This window comes from Rhamphochromis sp. 'chilingali' (assembly GCF_963969265.1).
Source record: "Rhamphochromis sp. 'chilingali' genome assembly, chromosome: 15".
NCBI classification, from domain to species: Eukaryota; Metazoa; Chordata; class Actinopteri; order Cichliformes; family Cichlidae; genus Rhamphochromis; species Rhamphochromis sp. 'chilingali'.
In genome coordinates, this window is record NC_137942.1 from 23423011 (window position 1) to 23444034 (window position 21024).

At 42.1% G+C, this 21024-nt stretch overlaps 1 protein-coding gene across 1 annotated transcript; it reads left to right on the plus strand.

The window, feature by feature from the left end:
- Positions 1-327: 327 nt before the first annotated feature.
- Positions 328-20894, plus strand: card11 (caspase recruitment domain family, member 11). The gene is made up of 25 exons (XM_080905590.1): positions 328-542; positions 5217-5416; positions 5522-5659; positions 6096-6272; positions 7072-7220; positions 7361-7540; positions 10187-10333; positions 10711-10836; positions 10917-11111; positions 11226-11381; positions 11524-11593; positions 11681-11877; positions 12053-12159; positions 12270-12310; positions 12431-12548; positions 12652-12853; positions 13126-13252; positions 13333-13576; positions 13863-13947; positions 14719-14814; positions 15000-15117; positions 16082-16264; positions 16868-16989; positions 19816-19931; positions 20464-20894. The coding sequence occupies exons 2-25, from the start codon at positions 5227-5229 to the stop codon at positions 20666-20668; spliced, it is 3489 nt and encodes a 1162-aa protein (XP_080761716.1). The 5' UTR covers positions 328-542; positions 5217-5226; the 3' UTR covers positions 20669-20894.
- Positions 20895-21024: the final 130 nt, after the last annotated feature.

Sequence of the window (21024 nt, forward strand, 5' to 3'; positions counted from 1 at the left end):
GATATCACCCAGCTGAGTTTACGTCAGATTGTTAGACAAGAAGCATAACAATCCTCATATAATACACTGTAAACTCACAGGTCCCTGTTAGAGTGGACGGGTTTATGGCAGGGCAGTGATGCCGTATCTGATCACAGCCACAGCGCAAACACTTGCAGGTCACGGCGGCTGCTGCGGGGTTGCGCTCTTCCTCACCTCCGTGCGCAGAGCTTGTTATTTCCATCCGAGCTCACATCGCCCGCCTCCTCTCTCTGTCTCTCTCTCTCTCTCTCTTTCTCTCTCTCTCTGTTTCTCTATCTCTATCTGAGGCAGTGAGTCGGGGCCGCAGCTCCCATGCGCTCTCCGCTCTCTTTTTTAAAAAGAAACTTCTCATTCTTTCGGATAAATGGAGACAACCTGAGCTTTTAGGATCCATGGTGGATAAACCGGTGTTTAGATTTTAACAAGGCAAGAAAAACAACAGAATCAGGCTCCACACCGCAGCTAGAGGCCAACTTTACCGTCTCTGCGACTCTTTGAAATTCACATCCGCCGCATCTCAGGTAAGCAAAAAAAATGGCCGGTATAGAATTGCCCGTCTCCCCTCCCTTTCCCTCATAAATATGTCAAAACTTTTCATATTTATTATTGAGGGAAAAGGTTCACCAACAGCCTTGTAAACGTGCCGCACTTTTTTGGAGTGGAAAAAGCGAGGAGTCACACAGGCTTTACACCTCATATCACCGCAGCGATGACAGACTTTCTAAACCGTGCTGTGTGTCATCTAGATTACAGCTATGATTAAAATATAGACCGCACCACCCTTCTGAAAACAAGGCAGGTATTCTCTCAGAAGAAACGACACTCGATAAAAGATGATGGCAAATCTGTCATCTGCATTTATGACTCCGTTCACCTGTTTTTCTGGCTCTTACATTAGAAAATTTATAGGCTATTAGATGTGTAATATAATATCTGCAATCCTGTCATGGTCTGCTCTTTATCTGGCAATATCCAAATGTTTGGGATTCCAGCAGCAGGTGGAGAAACAATGACATCCAGTGAGAGTGAGGGAGACGCAAGGACACACACATGTCACGGACAGCGCACCGAGATGTTATTGGCGTCGGCTTGTAAAAAACCAAAAACCTTATCATGTTTGCTGAAAGTGTTGAGTAATATTTGTCAGGAAATGGGACGATCTAATTTTAAAAAGTGCACAAAAAGGGACACCACCCCATCAACAGCATGCACTCCCTTTTCAAATGCTGTAAGCAGAAAAAGGAGTAATATTAACTTGTTGTGAAAGCTGGTCTAACAGGCATGGGAAGCTATGCCTATTGCCTGTCATCTCTGGGCTCAACTGTTCATTCTTTTCAGTTAAATTAAAAGTGAGATGCAAAGTATTTTTTTGCTTATTTATTTGTTCTGCTAAACTACGAAAGCAGTGCATATTAATCTTTTAGAGATGCTCGACGTCCGCCTTTGTCTGCTGTGTTCTTTCACCGATCTCCACAGAGGGAACCCAGATATCAAATTCTTATAGCTTCAGCTATTCGGCCAGACAATGGAGTCTTTGTGATGGTTTGTGCACCTGAACCAATCATAATCTGCCTATCAGCTAGCTGACCCGCCTGTATGAGGCCAACACTCTGACAGTAAGCCTTGACACCCCCCACGTAGGATCATATGACCTGATCTCGTGCACCTGGATGGACTGTATTTGAAAACTCAATGCAAAACATTTATCCGCAACAGAATAAAGCAGAAAATAGTACAAATTGCATGTGCGGATCAATGGCACTGTCATCCTATGTCACACATTGTGAGTTGCAACACTGTTAAGCTGTATATTAGATCAAAATTTGAATTATTTGTATTATTTTATTTAGAGAGGAATATCTGTGCGTCTTTACCGTTTGCATCTTCCTAATTAAATTCTTTCAGCACTCTGATTTTGCAGGGATTTATACAGAGATTTATGTTCTCTGGGATTTACAGTGAACACCCCCCCTGCCACTGACTTTTTCTTGTTGATTTGAAAATTAATCTCAGCTTCCATTATATGCTCTGATCTTAGATGGACCCGCAGAAACTAGTGTCATGTAAGTCTCAGAATGACTGCATATTCGCTGATTGTCAGAGAGTGGTCTCGAGCAAACTGATTCCCATGATACAACCTGGTTTCACAGCAGTTTGGTGTGTTTCCAAACCGGTTCACACCCGGCCCTGAAAGAAAAGCTTTCTAAATAGTCAGTGCACTGCAGACAAAGGATCACCATTTTAAGGACACTTTACTGCTTTCCATTACAGATGCACAAAAATGAAAATGGTTTCAGAATGAGTTTGATGCCGTTGTATTTGAGGTGAAACACTGACGCTCAAAGCAACTGAAATCCCGTTTGAAAACCATATAAAGTAAGTCTTTCACTTGGGTGCACAGGTCCTGATGTAGAGCAACGTTAAAGAAGCACTTGAAATGGAGGTTTCTTTATTTATCGTGTTCCACTGAGTGGAAATACTGAGGCGAAAACATGTAGTGTGACTTCTCCAAAAAGGAAATTCAAATTTTTTTTCTTTGGGTGGGTGTGTGTGTGAGTGCATTTCTTTCTTCACCTGCAAAAAGTCAAACTGAGTTTTCTAAGTATAGAGACATTAACAAAAAGGAAGGGAGGGTTAGACACACACACACACACACACACACACACACACACACACACACACACACACACACACACACACACACACACACACACACACACACACACACACACACACAGATGCACACGTCTGCGCACTGCTTTAAAATGGACAATCAACTCCTCTGACCGCAGTACTATAAACAAGAGTGGCTGTCTGTGAAGACGAACAGAGAAGAGAGGAAGGGAGCAGCTACTCACATCTGGTTTGAAAAGGAGGAAGCAAGGATGAGCTTTCTCGGTAATCAAGTCCAAATTAAGAAAAGAGAGAAGAGGAAACATGTGTGTGGTTACTGAAGGGGTCTGTGCGTGCATGTGTGTTTGTGTGTGTTTATAATGTGCCTGCATGCACTGTGTATTTGTGCATGTGCACAACTGCAGGGGTGTGTGTGTCTGTGTGTGTTGGTCTGAGTGTTTGTGGTTTTATCATCTGCAGTGACTGTGGCAGGGTATGCATGCTGTAGATACAAATAATAGCTTAAGAGTTGAGAGGGTGTGATGTTTGTGCTTGTATCGAACTGCGGAGAAGCTTGTCATTGATTTTGTTCACTGTCTGCACAAATATCTGAAGGCAGTTACAAAATAATAGAGGTAAAGCTGTTGAGAGGAGCTTAATCTCACTTTTAATTTACTTTCACATTTACAATAAAGATTAAACTGGGTACATCAGATGCTGCTCTGGCATTATAACCAGCATGTGTCATTTCTAAGCAGGACAAAAGCACAAGCTCCAGTTTTTACACATGCAGTTAGAGTATGCAAAAGTATGCGTGATTGTGTGTGTTTACATGTGCTGCGGCATCAGATAACCATGATTTGCCTAACTGTTGGCTTCAAGTCACAAAGCGGGCTTGTAGGATAACACCCACTACCCAAAGAGCATGCAAATGCCAGCAGTGCATGGACAGTGTGCATGCCTGTATAAGATGGAGAGAGGAAACCAAGTGGGAGTAAGAGGAAGATCAAGAGAGCACCAATTTGTCTCTGGAAAAGTAAAAATTAAAAGAGTGGAGAGGCAAATGGAAAGATGTCAGCCAATTAAAGTCTATGTCAAGAGTGTGTGGGACCAAAGTTCTGTTATACTTAGTAAGGCATGAAGCGGCTCTTTTAGATGCATCGGTTATCATATTTCAGGACCATATCAGCTATAAAGATAAATATAAAAAAAGATTTTACACCTTGGAGGTAATACAATAAATATGAGATCAGTTGGAAGTCTCAGATAGGAAAATGAGTCAATAATGATGTGTTTTCTCGAGTGATGTCAGTATATGCAGTTTTGGGTAGGACAAGGGATTTACCAGACGTAAGTTCTTTCACCTCATGGCTCTCGGAGAACGACGGAGGAGCTAGAGAATGACTTAAGCTGCTTACAATGTAGCAACACAGAAGCATATAATTCTTATTGTGCTTCCTTTTTTTTTTTTTACCATTGTTTATGAAGGCCATAAGATAATCAAGGCCTAAAATGGTGGTTTCTCTCTGTATGGAAACAATGGTGGCAGTGAAATGGTTCAGCAATAAAAACAACAAAAAAAATCTGCTTTAAAAAAAGTAGTGGCTTCATGTAATTACAGCAGTATCAGTATATACATCCTACCTGGCATAGCTTCTGGTTCTGTTGGGCAGCCACAGGTGCTCTGTCCTTGACCACTTAGATGAAAACTTGGTAAATGAGTGTTTTCATATTTAAATACAGAAATGTAATAATTTAGACATTTCTCTATGAGACAGCAGTAACTATATGCACTATATGCACTAAAGGTTTCTTTTAATGCCCTTTCTTTTAATTTAGCATTTAGCTTAGCATGTTAGCATGCTAACATCTGCTAATTGATGCCAAACATGCAGCTAGTTTTTGCACGTAGCTGGTGGCTAAAATTGATACACTTCCCTCTGTATGAGATGTGTGTATTATGTGTCACTTGGTGGTCTGTTCGGAAATTTTATTGAAAACCACAAATGTCAACTTTCTGGTAATAGTTGGTGGGGGTACTAACGGAAAAACTAGGAGGCTAAAAGTTCAATCAGCTTCCCAGAACCATTAATATGCATCCCCAGATTTTATCTGATGGCAACCCATCAGACCAAAGAAGGAAAGAGATTCCATCCATATGACAGAAATAAGTAGCATGAAATTCATAAACAGAAATTATTGTGGCTCACAAACAAAATCAACTTTTATATATTTAAAAACACTGTGTTATTCTGTTTTTACCAAAGTAGAAACTTCTTTCGGGATCATATAAATGTGTATATCTTTTAATTTGGTGCATCTTTCTTAGTCTTGCTGATGTCTGAAAGTAAACTAAGCTATCATATTTCAAATGTGGTTTCTCATAACCTAACAAATATGTCCTCTCAGTTCCTTCTCCTTTTTCATTCACCATTTTGTGCCTGATAACTGTTCAGGGAGCATTCACAGATCTGCGATGTCCTCAGCTAACTCGCATAAGTTAATTTCCAGTACGAGACATGTAAAAACAGACAACATGCTGCACAGCTAACCCCCCCCTGTGGGTTCTGCTACTTTTTAAGGGTGTAAGAAATGGAAAATGGGACATCTGATGATGTGGAGGCATTGTGGGAGAAGGTGGAGAGCCAACGCTACAACCTGTGTACTACGATCACCCCGTCAAAGCTCACGCCCTACCTTCGTCAGTGCAAAGTCCTGGATGAACTGGATGAGGATGAGATTCTCAACTCACTAGTGCTTGCCACAAAAACAAACCGCACAAGTGGGTAGAAAGGCGTATTTCCACATTTGTTAATTATTAAAGGCAGAACTCCTATTTTGCTTTCTTTTTCTTTGACCTCTCACATGTTAACCCTTCCTCTCTCAGGCCGTCTACTTGACATCCTCCACACTAAAGGCGAGCGGGGGTACGTGGCCTTCCTGGAGAGTCTGGAATTTTACTACCCTGACCTGTACAAGCTGGTCACGGGGAAGGAACCCACACGACGCTTCTCCACCATTGTCGGTGAGGCAAAAATCTTTGCATCCAGCACATACATGCATGAACACACATCTTCCGTGTACTACAAAGACTCATACAGGCTTTGATGGACAGTGAAGTGTAGAAAATTTCTGAAGTGAAGCGTGACATGTGTGAGTTGAAGGTTGGTTGGTGGATCGATTGCCTGCTCCTTCTGCAAGATGCTGAATCCAAAGTTGCCCAGGAGTATTTGACTCAAATGGAGTAGATAGCTCCAGTTCATAACTCCAGTTATGGGAGGAAACTTTGTGAACTGGTCGTTCTGTAGCTGCTTTATAGCTCTGTTCAGGCAAAAGCAGTCACTTCAGTTATGCAGTGTAAGAGCTGAATTGATCCAAATCAGCTTACTTTGCAATCCTGTTATAAAGTCAGAGGTGTATAATATACTTTGTTTTTTTTTTCCTCCTCTGCTCTCCTGCAGTGGAAGAGGGTCATGAGGGTCTGACGCAGTTTCTGATGAATGAAGTCACGAAGCTGCAGCAGCAGTCCAAAGTCAAGACCCTGCAGCACGCTGAGCTCAACAAGAAGTTCGTCACTCTGGAAGATGAAAAAAGGAAGTTAAAGCTGGCCAATCAGGAGCTTCAGGCCTTCCAGCAGAGTAAAGTTTTTGTTTTTGTTTGATATATTTCCTGACCGCAGTTTACTAGCTTCCCACCATCTGTGTCTCTACGCTGAATTTGTATTAATAAGACTGACAATGCAGTTGCGTGGCTGCACTAAGGTGTTGTTTGCCATTCTCACAAAGCGAATAACTTACAGTATATCATTAATATGTTTACTGGGATGCATTTACCGAAAAGATAATGCTTCCAACCACTGCTGCTGATGTCTTGGATGCTTAAAACACACACACACACACACACCTACTCGCTGCAGACAGTAAAGACAGATGACTATTGTCTCAAATGGTTAAACCTAAAATCTAAACCAAAAGCTTACCACGATTTGCTGAAACTGCAACCCACCACACAGGCTTGGTTTGCCCCGCCTGGTGCACCACATTCAGGTTCGATATGGATAAACTCTGTTGTCTCTCAAAGACTACCAGTGAAACTAGGACGCTGTGGTCTTTATGCCCCATGCAGTTAAACACTGCAGCTGGAACACCAAGCACAAACAAATAAATACTAAAAATAGTGCAAGTACACTCTTTAGGCTTTCACATGCTCATATAATTAGCTTTGCGACTTTTATCATTTTTTTAATATATCAGCGTTGAGCTTGTTTTTGGATGTCATGTAATGTGCTGCAAAACATAAAATGATGTTAATCTTTACACATAAAGGGAAGCCATATTCCTTATTTCCACCAATGAAACAACTGCTGCCCAACAGCAAAGCGAATAAAGAAGAAGGATCTAGTAAAGCTACATTTTCACATTTTTGGTTGCCGCTTAGGGTACAATAAGCTGAGAGAGGAGAGAAACACCTACAGTGATGAGCTCCTGAGAGTAAAGGATGAAAACTACAAGCTGGCCATGAGGTACGCCACGCTGAGTGAGGAGAAGAACATGGCTGTGATGAGAAGCCGAGACTTGCAGCTGGAGGTACTGCCTGACGTATTAAAGCACATGCAGATAAACGCCATCATCACTCTGTGTATTAATGATAATCAATGAAAAAAAAAACAAAACAGTAAGAGCGTTCCTCTAGCTTGGTGCTGATCACTGTCTTGTCTGCGTTATAGATTGACCAACTGAAGCACAAGCTGAACAAGGTGGAGGAAGAGTGTAAGATGGAGAGGAGACAGAGTCTGAAGCTGAAGAACGACATCGAGAATCGGCCAAAGAGAGAGCAGATCTTTGAGCTGGAAAGAGAGAACGAGATGCTCAAGATCAAACTGCAGGAGCTACAGTCCATCATACAGGTACTTGAGCATTATGTAATAAAGCACTGACATTGCCTGCTCTGCTATCATAACTTAAACCGACTGTAATAAATACATTTTCACCACTTCAGAGCAGCACAACAAGCTGTTAGCGTGAGCTGTCAAATGCTTATCTCCGCATGTGTGTAAAAATATCTTAGCAGCTAAATGCAACACTGAGTTTGCAGCCCAACTGCTGTTTGTCTGCTGCTGTAAGTGCAAAACAAAAGTGTAAGGTACAAAAACCATCGACACCAAAGGACTGAGCTACTGAGCCGGGTTGGACTAACTAATAATAGAACCTATTATTCATTCATTTTTCAGTTCCAATTGCATAGTTTTCTATTTGCATGATTCACAGATAAAAAATAATCTTATATCATCGGTCTATGTGTGTTTATTTGCTGTGGGAACTTTTAACTGCTCTGCATTTTTAGTAAGTAAGTAAGTAAGTAAAATTTATTTATATAGCGCTTTTCACAGATAAAAATCACAAAGTGCTTTACAACACAGAAAATGGGAATATAAAACAATATAACAGTAAATAAAACAATGTAAAACAATAAAACTATAAAAACAGCATAAGAAGAAATTAATCAAATGCTTTTCTAAATAAAAATGTCTTCAGCTGTTTCTTAAAACAATCAATGGAGTCCGTGCAGCGAAGAGACAGTGGGAGAGAATTCCACAACCGTGGTGCCACAGTCTGAAAGGCCCGATCACCACGAGTTTTAAAACGAGTGCGTGGTACCACCAACAGTCTCTGATCTAATGACCTTAAAGCCCGAGAAGATGTATGTGATTTCAGCAGGTCAGATAAATATTGAGGAGCCTGACCATGCAGGGCCCTAAAGGTTAGAACTAAAATTTTAAACTGAAACCTAAAATTTACAGGCAACCAGTGAAGGGAGGCCAAGACTGGAGTGATATGCGATCTTCTCTTGGTGCCTGTTAAGAGACGTGCTGCAGCATTCTGCACAGTCTGAAGACGATTTAAGGCTGATTTGTTAAAACAAGTAAAAAGGCTTATCTACCTTTAAGCCAACTTTTTTCTTGCCTGCCTCTCATAAACAGAAGGCTTTGAAAACAAGTGGGTGTGGCTTCTGTGCTCACCGACAAACCTGTTTGCCTCAGATGACCATATTGGGAAAATCTGCTCTCATTGACATCATAGAGAGCTAAGAGTATTTGGTCATGTTTAATATGAACATCCACCATCTTTAACAGTAGACACGCTCACTGGCCACTTCATTGGGTACACCTTGTTAGTACCAGATTGGGCCTCTTTTTGTCTTTAGAACTGCTTTAATTCTCCGTGGCATAGATTCAACAAAATGCTGGAAATATTCCTCTGAGATTTTGGTCCATATTGACATGATAGCATCACACAGTTGCTGCAGTTTTGCCAGCTGCACATCCATGATGTGAATCTCCCGTTTCAACAACACCTCAAAGCGTTCTATTAGAGACCATCTGAGTACAACAAAGTCATTGTCATGTCCAAGAAAGCACCATCCCTGCACCATTACACCACCAACAGCAGCCTAACCTGCTGAGGCGAAGAAGGATGGATCCATGCTTTCATGTTGTAATCTGAATGTCGCACCAGAAATTGAGACCAAGCATGTTTCTTCAGTTGTCTGTTTCCCCTTTTGGTGAGCAAATATGAATTCCAGCTTCAGTTTCCTGTTGTTAGTTGACATGAGAGACCAGATCCAATGTGGTCTTCTGCTGCTGTAGCCAATCTGCGCCAAGGTTACATAATTCTACATTCAGAGATGCTCTTCTGCATAACTTGGCTGTAATGAGTGGTTTTTGAGTTACTGGTGCCTTCCTCACTCTTCCTAATCTGGGAAAACAAGACATTGGACTCAAAACTAAGTACACATACACGGGACAGGAGGCTAGCAAAAATAAAACAGGAATCAAAAGACAATGGATGTAATATAATGATGGGAAAGGGGTTAATGGTAAACAATAACTATAGTTACAAAATATAAAAGAAAAGAAATTCTGAGCTGAAAACATCATGGAAAACCAAACAGGAACTAAAGTTAGAATACAAACCTCTAAAGAACCAAGAACAGACTCCCAATCAGGCATTTCTACCCAGAGAACTGCAGCTCATTGGATGTTATGTCTTTTTCAGGACATTCTCTTTAAACTATATAGATGATTATGTGGGTAAATCCCAGTAGATCAGCAGTTTCTGAAATACTGATCTGCCCGACTGGCACCAACAACAACGCCACCTTTTAAACTCCCTTAAATCACCTTTCGTCCTCATTCTGATGCTCAGTTTGAGCTTCAGCAGATCGTCTTGACCGTGTCTACACGCACTGACTTGTTTTGTGTTAATAAACAGCTGAAAAGCTGTACCCATTGAAGTGTTCAGTGAGTGTGCCATGAAATAAGGGAACGGACAATAGATGCATCATTTTATTTTTCTTAACTTTGCTCTATAAATTACTCTGAAGAAGGTCTAAATGTGATGAGGTGTTCTATCAATAAACTCACACTTATTGGTTGACTCACTATTTCCTTGCTGATAAGCATAAAAAGGAAAGGTTGACAACTGCAGTGTAGCAGCCAGTCATATGATTTCATATCTAACAGTGTTAATGTGTGTGTGTGTTTCTTACCCAGCCCGGCCCTTTACCTGAGTCAGACAAGGCCATCCTTGACATTTTGGAGCATGACAGACAGGAAGCACTAGAAGACAGACAGGATCTGGTCAACCGCCTCTACAACCTGCATGAAGAAATCAGACAGGCAGAGGAACTACGAGATAAGGTTACAACCACACACACACACATAAGAATGTATGGCTGTATGCTGTAAGTGGGCTAAATGGGAGTTTAGCAGTCATATTTCTGTCTGGCAGCTTGTTTCCATCTGTGTTTAAATGTGTGAATATGTAGCAGTGTGGTGCAGAGAGGCACACTGAACAAACAGGCTTTGCAGTAACACACCCTAAAAACCTAAACCAGTGCCCCATGAGACCTTTGAAGAAAGCCCCGTCTCAGGCCTCTTTCTGCATAATCTGGTGGCTCTTTATTTCTCTCCCGCTGTTTCTCTTCCTGTATTTCTCTACCTGTTTTTGTCTAACTATAAATAACCGTTAGTTTTGGTCTGTGTGCGTGTGTGTGTGTGCGTGTCCATGTATGCAGTACCTGGAAGAAAAGGAGGACCTGGAGCTGAAGTGCTCCACACTGCAGAAGGATTGCGAGATGTATCGCAACCGCATAGACACCATCGCTGTACAGCTAGACGAGGTGGAGAAGGAGAGAGACCAGGTGAAAACACACACAACACACATGATTTCATACATACAAAATCATTCATACTTCTGTGTTAACTCCTCTGCTGCTTGCAGGCGTTTCGAGCCAGAGACGAGGCCCAGCACCAGTTCTCCCAGTGTCTCATCGACAAGGACAAGTATCGCAAGCAGATCAGAGAGCTGGAGGAGAGGAGCGATGAACTCCACCTGGAGATTGTACGCAAAGACGCTAAGCTGGTCACTCTGGAGTCTCGCCTGCGACGAATGTCCAAAGACATCAACCTAGACCAGGTCAGACACAGTAGTGCGAAGGGATATTGTTTCTTTTCTTCACATATCGATTTAAAAAATGCTCAAGTTTTCGCCAAACATTCCTCCCCTTTAACAGTTTCACTGTTTTTGCAGAGTCTACCAAGGGATTTACCTCCGTCCATCATTTCTCAGGGAGATGATAGTAAACTGGCACAGGGACAGTCTGAATGCTCCAGCGACGAGTCGCCTGACGACAAGTTCTTCTCCGAGGAGCCCCGACTCAGACGCAGACTCAACCTCAAAGCGGGGGTCAGTTATTCTCTCCTTAACCTTATAGATCATGTGAAGCAAAGACCAAACTCAATACCTTCTAATGCACAGAGCAGAGATTTATCAAATGGCTCTGCTACACATGACAAACTGATCAAAATGACTGTGTTTTGTCTTTTAGAATAGAGTAAAGTCTCCAGTCTCTTTACTGAAAGACTTTCCAATCAACTCAGAGAACAGTCACCCTGCAGGTAACACTACCTACCGCCGCATTTCCTACAGCAACATGTGACCAATCCTTTTGTGCAGCTTTATCAAAGTTTATCTCCACCTTCCAGCTTCGGCTCCTACCAACGGAGGCAACTTTCTGGAGATCAACGTGCCGAATTATGGCAACAGCAGCTCTCTCCCTCCCTCACCCAGCATCCCTATTTCCCCCACATATCTGCCCTCGTCGGCTCCCCCGCTCACCTGCTCTTCGTCCACCTCCCAGCTCATGTTCAGCCCGGTGGATTCACCCAGCAACAGGCAAATGGTGCGACTCAGTTGTTTTTGCTTACTTTTAATACCAGTGAAATTGCGCCGCTCTGATTTTGGTAAAAAATAATCATCCTGGCTGCTCTTTGTAGAAATCCTGGTCTATCCAGAATCTAATGCAGTGTTGACGTAAATGGCTTGTCCAGCGTATAATGGCGACTTCTCCCTTTCAGCTGCGTTGCCGTAACGACAGCATCCTGTCCACTCTTCCTGAACCCCCTGAGAAAGCGTCCCTTTACCGTCGAGAGAGGGAGAAGGAGCACGACTTCTACCCCCGCAGGTACTGAATAAACGTCACGGAGACGACCGATTGAACTTCATGGCAGTAAAGTTTGAAGAATTTCTGCTGGTTTGCCTTCCCTTCAGTCTGATTTGTTTTGTCTGTTTTAGCATCTCTGACTTTGACAGTGACAACATGGAAATGGAGCTTGGTAATGCACTTTTTAAACATCTGCTATTTGTGATCTGAGATACTATGTTTACCTTCAGTTGACCTGGTTTTTCTTTTTGAAGGAAAAAAAATGATCCATCTATTTCTATTCTTTCCTCAGAGGATGAGCGTGGTCCTCCCTCTGTGCACTCATCTTCCTCTTCCCATCAGTCTGAAGGAATGGACACTTATGACCTGGAGCAGGTCAACAACATCTTCAGGAAACTCTCTTTGGAGAGGTACAGCATGTCCGCTGGTGCAGAAACGCACACAGGAATAAAAGCGAAAAGTGATGCTGACTTACAAACACCTTCTGCTTTGTGTCTTTGCGTGCTCGTGCAGGCCGTTCCGCCCGTCTCTTTCCTCCTTCTCCAGACTCAGCGGGTCCCTGAAGCCGGTGCAGGAGCTGTCACTGCAAGGCGACAACCTGCTGAAGGACATCAGGCTGATCGGTGGCAACGACAGCGGGATCTTCATCTCGTATGTCCAGTCTGGGTCCAACGCAGAGAAGGCGGGGCTACGAGAGGGCCACCACCTCATGTTTGTATGTCATCTACCTCCTGAATGTTTTAATTGTGAAAAGATTCATGGTGGCAGTAAGACGACCTCAGTTAAAACAGCTGGATGTGCAAAAAGAAAAGCTCTTTAGAGAACTGGGAACGTGGATGGACATTTAGAGAGGAACGAGGAACACGCCGAATTCATAATTTTAGACACCTGCTTGTTTTATTTGTTCTATTTCTGTTCCTTTTCCTGTGACAGTTTTTAGAAGGGACTAATCGGTAATCTTTGTTTCTGCTGTGATTGGCTGTCCAGCTTGAAGGGTGCATACGTGGGGAAAACCAGAGCATTTCATTGGAGACGAGCACTCAGGAAGAAGCCCACTGGACTCTGCAGCACTGCTCTGGGCCCATCACCCTGCACTATCGAGCCAGCCACGACTGTAAGTGATGTTTATATTGGAACATTTGTTTAATGTGACTCCACAGCATACATGAACTCAAATATATGCTCGCCCTGCAGCTTATCGCCGTCTCCAGAGCAATCTAGCAGATGGCACTTTAGCATCCGGCGACTCATTCTACATACGTGTCAACCTCAACATCTCCGGACAGTCGGACAGCTGCTCTTTGTCCGTGCGCTGCGATGAGGTGGTGCACGTGCTGGACACCAGGCACCAGGGCCGCTGTGAGTGGCAGTGCGCCCGTGTGGACCCCTACAGCGGCTCTGACCTGGCTGAGCGAGGCACTATACCCAGTTACTCACGGTACAGACTTTGTATGCTTTTGTTTTTTAAACTGAAGTTTGTGAGTGAGTTTTAGCTCAGATTTTCAAAATGCAGTAGCAGCTGATTACCACTGATCTCCTGAAAGATTACACATTACACCAAAGAAGCATTAACCTGAAACATCTGCAGAAACAGCCTGTTGTAACCTCAGAGCATAATAAAAAGAAGCCCGAGGGAGGACGAGTTCGTACACGGAGGGAGAATCTTGACAAGCATTCAGTGTGCATGTGTGTGTGTGTTTTTGTGTGTTTACGTGTGTGAATAGAGCCCAGCAGCTGCTCCTGGTAAAGATTCAGAAGTTAGTGTATCGAGGGGGGAAAGAAGAGAATGAAATTCAACGGAACAACAGGGTGAGAAACCTCAGCCTCTTTCTTTTTCCTCTCGCTCTCTCACTTAGTTTAAAAAAGTGCATTGAAAATTTGAATACGGGTATTTGACTAAAGCAAAGATGCGTAAATAAGTCTGATAGTCTGGGTTGCAAATTAAGGGTTCGCAAACTAACGCGTAATGTGGGGGAAAATCCTTCCTAGGTCATTGGATTGGCGGGGGAGGTGGTTTGATGTGCACAACCGGAACAACAAAGGCAGTTTTCCCAGAAATGATTAATATCCAACTATTTCTCAATAAAAAATTTACCATTTAATAGTTCTTATCCTGGCCATCTCTGTATATTTTGGATATTTCTTTCCAATATTGATTGCAAGCAGTTTGCATGCAACCACGCCTGCATGATAGTTGCAACCCTCCCCTCGAAAAAAAATTTCTATGCATTTCCAAATAATCTGAGACTAGGCGATGGGTTTCCAGATTGCATTCCAGATTGGATTTATTTTGCAGTTCATCCATGAGATACCCTTTCAGGTACCTGCATTGCATGATAAACAAGCCGTATACATGCCCATGCATCTGCAATCAAAAAGAAAACACTCTAGAGTGCTCTTTGATAACACGCTAGAACTAAGCTTTCTGCTTAAGCTTGGGTCAGCATCAGTTTACATTGATGTCAGGTTGGTTGAGTAAGTAGTTATTTCAGGGCGTTATTCTGCTATGTTGTGCTCACAAAAGCGTGTTTGTTACAGTTTGGATCACAACATTCATGTATGCTTTTCATTTCTGCCTAGAATAATTTACAACCAGAAGAAACCAGCCACTCTCCTGATCCCAGAGCCAGCCCGCGCTTGTCTAGAGCAAGCATCTTCCTCACTCAAATACTGCAGGTAATAAAGTTCAAACAAAACCTCCAGTTGTCGCGATGTCGAGAGTTGTTCGGCGGTGCGGAAACTTAAGACAATGAATCAAGATTGGTCCTAATAAACTCTTCGTTTTCCATAAAACCGATGCGCAACTGCCTCCACGTCTCAGTAACTCAGGCCTTTTTTTCTATATCTGCTTTGATTTGCAGTTTGTGAGCAGGGTGGACATCAAGTACAAGCGAATGAACAGCAATGAGCGTGTGAGGATCATCAACTCAGGCAGCACAACACTACCCAGGCAAGGCTTTGAGGTGCTTCGACCCGAAGGTGAGCACAAAGCGTTGCAGTCGGTCGGTTGGGGGGGAGAGACAAAACAAAGACGGTGCACATGTGCTAACTACGGAAAATTCACAGCTGAAGCATTTGAAGTGGCTGTCAAAAGCGCAGAAAGTGAAAGCAGCAGTGGTAAAGAGCTGCTAAAGGGTGCATAGGTGCCATTTTCCATGCAAGCAATTCTGGTGAAGCTGAAGCGCGAAAAAAAGGAAGAAAAAAAGCTGAAAGGAGTTGAGGATTGAAGACACCGTGAGCACAGAGAGCAACTGAAGTAAATCGCGTCTAAAAAAGCAAAAGTTGTGGAAAGTTGTTTTGATGGTTTTTGTTGTCAAAAAGCTCAGAGCGTGTGAAGTGTCAGTTGTATAAGAAGCCCTGACAGGAGCTGAAGGAGTCATTGGAAGAGTAAGATGAAAGTGTGTGAAATGTCACTTGATGTAAACACAGACGGGTGTGCGGTGGAAACGGTTGGAAGTTGTGCTCAAGTGTAAGACTGGAAAGTGCTTGAACTGTGTGCTCTGCATAACATGTGTGAGCCAAAGCAGCAATTTAAACATTTAAATTACATAGCGAGGTGTGAAAAGGCCATGAAACTAAAACTGCTATAACAGTAACACTATAAAAATATGATAACGTGGAATTAACTGTTTAGGTGAGAGCATGAATGAAAGGCTTTAATAGAACATGGGGGCGGGGCTGTGACTGGAAATGTTGCTGCACAAGATTCATGTTAATTTTTAAAAAGAGTACTGAAGGTGTACAATGCAGTGCTTAGTTTCTTTTATCTGCACTGAGCCCTTCTTTTGCTGGCTGCTTTTTCTCTTTTCACTCTGTTGCTCAAATTCAGACTAGATATTCGTTTGCTAAAATTATTTTTGGCAGCTCTTCACTTTCTGTTCTCAAACTGAGTCATAATTGTGCTATACCTCTCGTTGCACGCTGTGGCTGTTGGTGCAAACAGATGCCGCTGACGGAGATGGTGAGCTGAGCAGGAGCTTGAGCCTGATTCCCTACAGTCCCGTCACCCTCCAGCGGACCCAGAGAAGAAGACCGGTCCTATTCACGCCCGCTGCTCTCGCCAAAACCATTATCCAGAAAATACTTAACATGGGGGGAGCCATGGACTTTAATATCTGCAAACCAGGTCAGTGTATGAAGGCTCACAATGAGGAATCTTTATACCTCATTGAGATAAGAAGTATATAAACTATAGACAAGTCGTTGAGAGAAGAGGAAGCAACTACTCAGATGTAGGTCAGGTATTGTGCTGTGTGTAAATGTTAAGGAGTATAGCCAAAGAGACAGCAGAGGCAGGATTTAAGATGACCCAGATGATAGTTAGAATGACAATGCACAGAGATGACACAGATAGTTTAGTTGCGACACTTCAGCTGACCCACTGTAATGTGAAAACGTTGCCGGCCCCGTCAGATTTTTAGAGAATTAACACTCCGGTCACATGACAAACCGACCGGTCCCAGTGGACCAGGGGCGCGACAAGTTGCCGGTGTAAAAAATGTTGAACATCTGGCGAACTCAAGAGACTGCTTGAAGTCTCAATTACGTCGACATTCCCCACGGCAAAAACCACAAAGGTTTCTGTTCCTTGTGCTAAATGTGCTGTGGTGACTGTTAACAAATGAACAGTTTCATCTCTCTGCCCTTAGAGCCACAATTTGACAAGACAAGAAACAGACTTGACATCTTTTCTTTTTTTGTCCTGTTTCCTTTGCATCCTGCTGAGCAGACAGCTTGACCAAGGAGGAGTTTCATCTAAAACAGAACGTGGAGCCCTTCATTCACTACAAAGAGAAACAAGCCACTTTTGAATGCATCACCAGAGAAAACATAGAGGCTGTCGCTGCAAAAGTGAGTTTATATTGTGTGTGTGTGAAAATGCAACGTCTCCTAATGTGTTTACTCCTTTATAAACGTTAAGGGACCACTTTAGTCAAAGGGGAGTGTGGAAGACTGACATGACCCCCGTTGTTGTGGGAATGTTATTCTAATGTAATTATTCAGATTTGTAAAGTTAATAATGATCGAGACAACCTGACACTAAAAGACATACAACAAATGTAACCAGTGATAAACCTGTCATATTCACAGGCCTAATTATCGCACACATAGAAACTATAAGGCTTTATTTGTTAACTTTACACTAAAGTGTACACTGTGTGTGATGAAACTGAAACAAACAAGCCTTAAATGTGCTATCATCCTAACCCCAATCATATAACTTACCCCTACTTCTCACCCTTTAAGAAATAGCTGTAAAAATGTAGTAAACATGCTATAGTAATGCTATGTGATTACAGTGGAAATCCTGATGAATATATTAACAGCAAGATATAGATTTTTTTGAAATATTGTTTCTTTTAGTAAGCGCACATATTTACAGGAATTCAAAAGTTAAGTTTAACCCTTTAAACCCTAAACTAATTTATCCTTTAAACCAGGGGTGGGCAACTCCAGACCTCAAGGGCCAGTGTCCTGTAGGTTTTAGATGTGTCCATGATCCAACACAGCTGATTTAAATGGCTAAATTACCTCCTGAACATGTCTTGAAGTTCTCCAGAGGCCTGGTAATGAACTAATCATTTGATTCAGGTGTCTTGACCCAGAGTGAGGTCTAAATCCTGCAGGACTCTGACCCTCAAGGCTTGGAGTTGCCCAACCTTGCTAAAAATGCTAACCGTCACCGGTGACAGGTTATTGTTTAAAGGGTTAAATAATCCATTTATGAATATTTTGCTTGTTATTTCAGTTATTTTGTGTTTAGTGGTGCAGTGGTTAGCACTGTTAACGCAAAATAAGAAAGGCCCGGCTGGTTGGAGCTGTATGGACTTTGCATGCTGGGTACTTGAGTTTCTAAACTGGCTAAAGGCATGAATGACTGTCGTCTGGCTCTCTGTGTTAGCCCTGTGACAAACTGGCAACCAGTCCAAGTGTACCTATGGCTTTCTTAGGATAACACTGATATACTGTCATAATATGAAAACTTAAAAAAAAGAAAATAAATTGAGAACATGAGAGTCGCAGCATTTTACAGTAATAAACTGTTCATAGAAATTACAGGGGGGAACTAAAATAATAGTATAATGGTAACCAAAGATCCTACAATATGGTATTACATATCTTTTATTCTATACAGCATGATTATTTAAAAACATATAAAAAACAAACCAATATTACAGTTCAGTTTTACTTTTATTTGTCATGTGTGATTTACGACAAACACTGAAATGTGTTTGATGAGATGAAAAACAAGAAATTAAGATAAAAGAAGTAAGTTAGTAAGTAAGTAAAGTTTATTTATTAAGCGCTTTTCATAGACAGGTAGTCACAAAGCAGAGATTAAAATAAACAGTACGATAAATAGCAAAATGCACGATATACACAATATAGAGTTTAAATGTAAATTAAAAATATAAAAATGTAAAAAGCATTGGTCAACAGAAAGCTTGTTTAAACAGTAAAGTTTTACTGTAGTAATAAATAAGGTTAAAAAAGTAATGAATAAATAAATGTACATGGGATGGGGGGGGCGGGGGTGCAATATGCAGCATGTTGCACATGAGGAAACTGAGAACTGTAAGCAGCAGTTGGGTGTTGCTGTAGAGGCGTCTGATGGCTTGATAATAAAATGTGTTCTTTAATCTGTATCATCTGCTGTAAAAAACAGTTAAAAGCTGGTAAATCCAGTTTCTACATCCAGACACGGTGCACGCAATATTAAAACACAGACACACAATAAATAAATATGCAAAATAAGGAAACATTAAAGATGTAAAGCGTAGTTGTTCAGTGCAAGTCTCGGTCTTTTTTCTTCTCCTTAAAAAAAAAAAAGTCAAAGAAAGTCAACTGCTCTAAAAATGACATCGTTGTTTGTCAGTCCTATTCATACCTTTTGAAATAAAGTGGGTCAGTTAAGTGATCCCCCCCCCCCCCCCCTTCCACCAATGTAAAGAAATTGAACTGCACATTTAATCCCTCATATGTTGGTTTGAGAAAAAGAGGTGGAGGTTCAACAGTATGTTTTGGTTTTTCTGCCTGATAAAACAAATGCTGCTGTAGTAAAATCCCCCCCCCAATTTCCCAGGTGAATATGCTGACTGACTAGCTGTAGTCCCGAGGTCCAAGTAGTGCTAGTTTGTCTCCACCTGTGCTTCATATGCCAAGCACGGAAACACCTGTGATACTCGAAGCAGGGGAGCTAAAATGGAAAAAGTGTGTCCAGTGGAAATGGGGTGCAGGCTTCTCAATCACAATGCTTCTGAGGGAAGTGTGAGTCAGAACGCAGGCCTGTAGGAAGCTAGTGCCCTCTGAATGAGCTGTCACCGGCTGTGGCTAATTAAAAAATAGACGTTATCTAAAGGCTAACCACAAGACACACATTTAGGTCTGATGAGCCTGTGGTAGGCCTACCTCAGCTGACAGCGTCTTGCAGTTAAAGGCCGAAACACAGCGGTGTCAAGATGTTAAGCCTTCAAGGCCGACCTCATTTAATTTATTCGTAGTGCAGAGAAATCAGGTTGTAAGACCAAGTCCTCACCTAACTCCTCAACAGAATGAATAGATATATATGCGAAAGCAGTTAACTTTAAAATCTTTTAATGAGACTTCCTTGTTCATGTATGTACGTAGTAGATCTGTATTTGTCTGTAAAGGCTGTTTTTTTCCACCCGTCACCAGGGCAAACACTGCCTGCTGGAGGCTGAGCTGAGCTGCGTCAAGGACCTTCTGCGGAGAGAAATCTACCCAATCATCATCTACGTCAAGATCTGTGACAAAAATGTCAAGAAATTAAGGTAGACCTAGCAAAGCTTGTTTAATCTTGCATGTTTACCCTGTGACTCAAACCACACAGCTGCAAACCGCAATTCTTTTTTTCCAAGAACAAGAAAAAAAAAAAAACCAGTCCCTGATATTTTGATATGACACCAGATAAGAGTTGGCGTTGAGCCGAGGATGTCAGTTTAATGTTGTTGTTGCTTTTGAACTTTTAATCGTAGCTGGCTGCAATTACCTTTCTTTTTGTGTGTGTCCTGCCCAGAAAGGTACCAAGATCTAGATCCTTACTCAAAATATCTGTGTGCGTGATCCCCTCAACTGTCCGTTACGTGATTTTAAATGAAGCCAGATGTTTGACGTGTGTTATGGTGGATTGTGTCTTTAAATAGCAGTCCAGCTCATGAACCCATTACCGTCAGCCTTATCTTTCTGAGAAAAAGCATGCAGACCGCTGTTGCAGACTGTCGACAGGATCTCATCAGAAACACTGGGTTCTAAACCACACTCACCACCTCATCGCTGCTTCCTTCCTGTTTCCTCTCCACACAGGAAGTTGCCTCTGCGCGTGGAGTCAGAGGAAGACTTTGTGAAGCTGTGTCGCGCAAAAGAGAAGGAGCTGGAGGGCATCCCATGTCTGTATGCCACCCTGGAGCCGGAGGCCTGGGCAGGGACGGAGGACCTCATCAGGGTGATCAAAGACCGAATACTGGACGAGCAGAAGAAAACCATCTGGGTGGAGCAGGACCTGCTGTAGGCAAACACAGATACACGCAATAGCCTGTACATGTGGCGTTAAACACAGTAAAACACAAAAAGCCTTCTATATCATGCTTTTCTGCGTTTATATTTATGGTGAAACTCAAAAATGTAAGTGTGGAAATTGTTAAATAAATAAATGCATTATATATTTTGTAAATATGTCTTTTATTTAGAAAAATAAACAGTTTGAAAACATGAAAAAGAATCCTTTCTTTGCCTTGAATTGCATGTTAAAAATAAGATTAAAAAAATGAAACTTAGCTGTACTTTCAATAAGAGTGAGACCGGACCTACATGAGATTGTGCTGCCCTCTAGTGACTAAAATTGGAACGGCCCGATAAGCAGCTTAA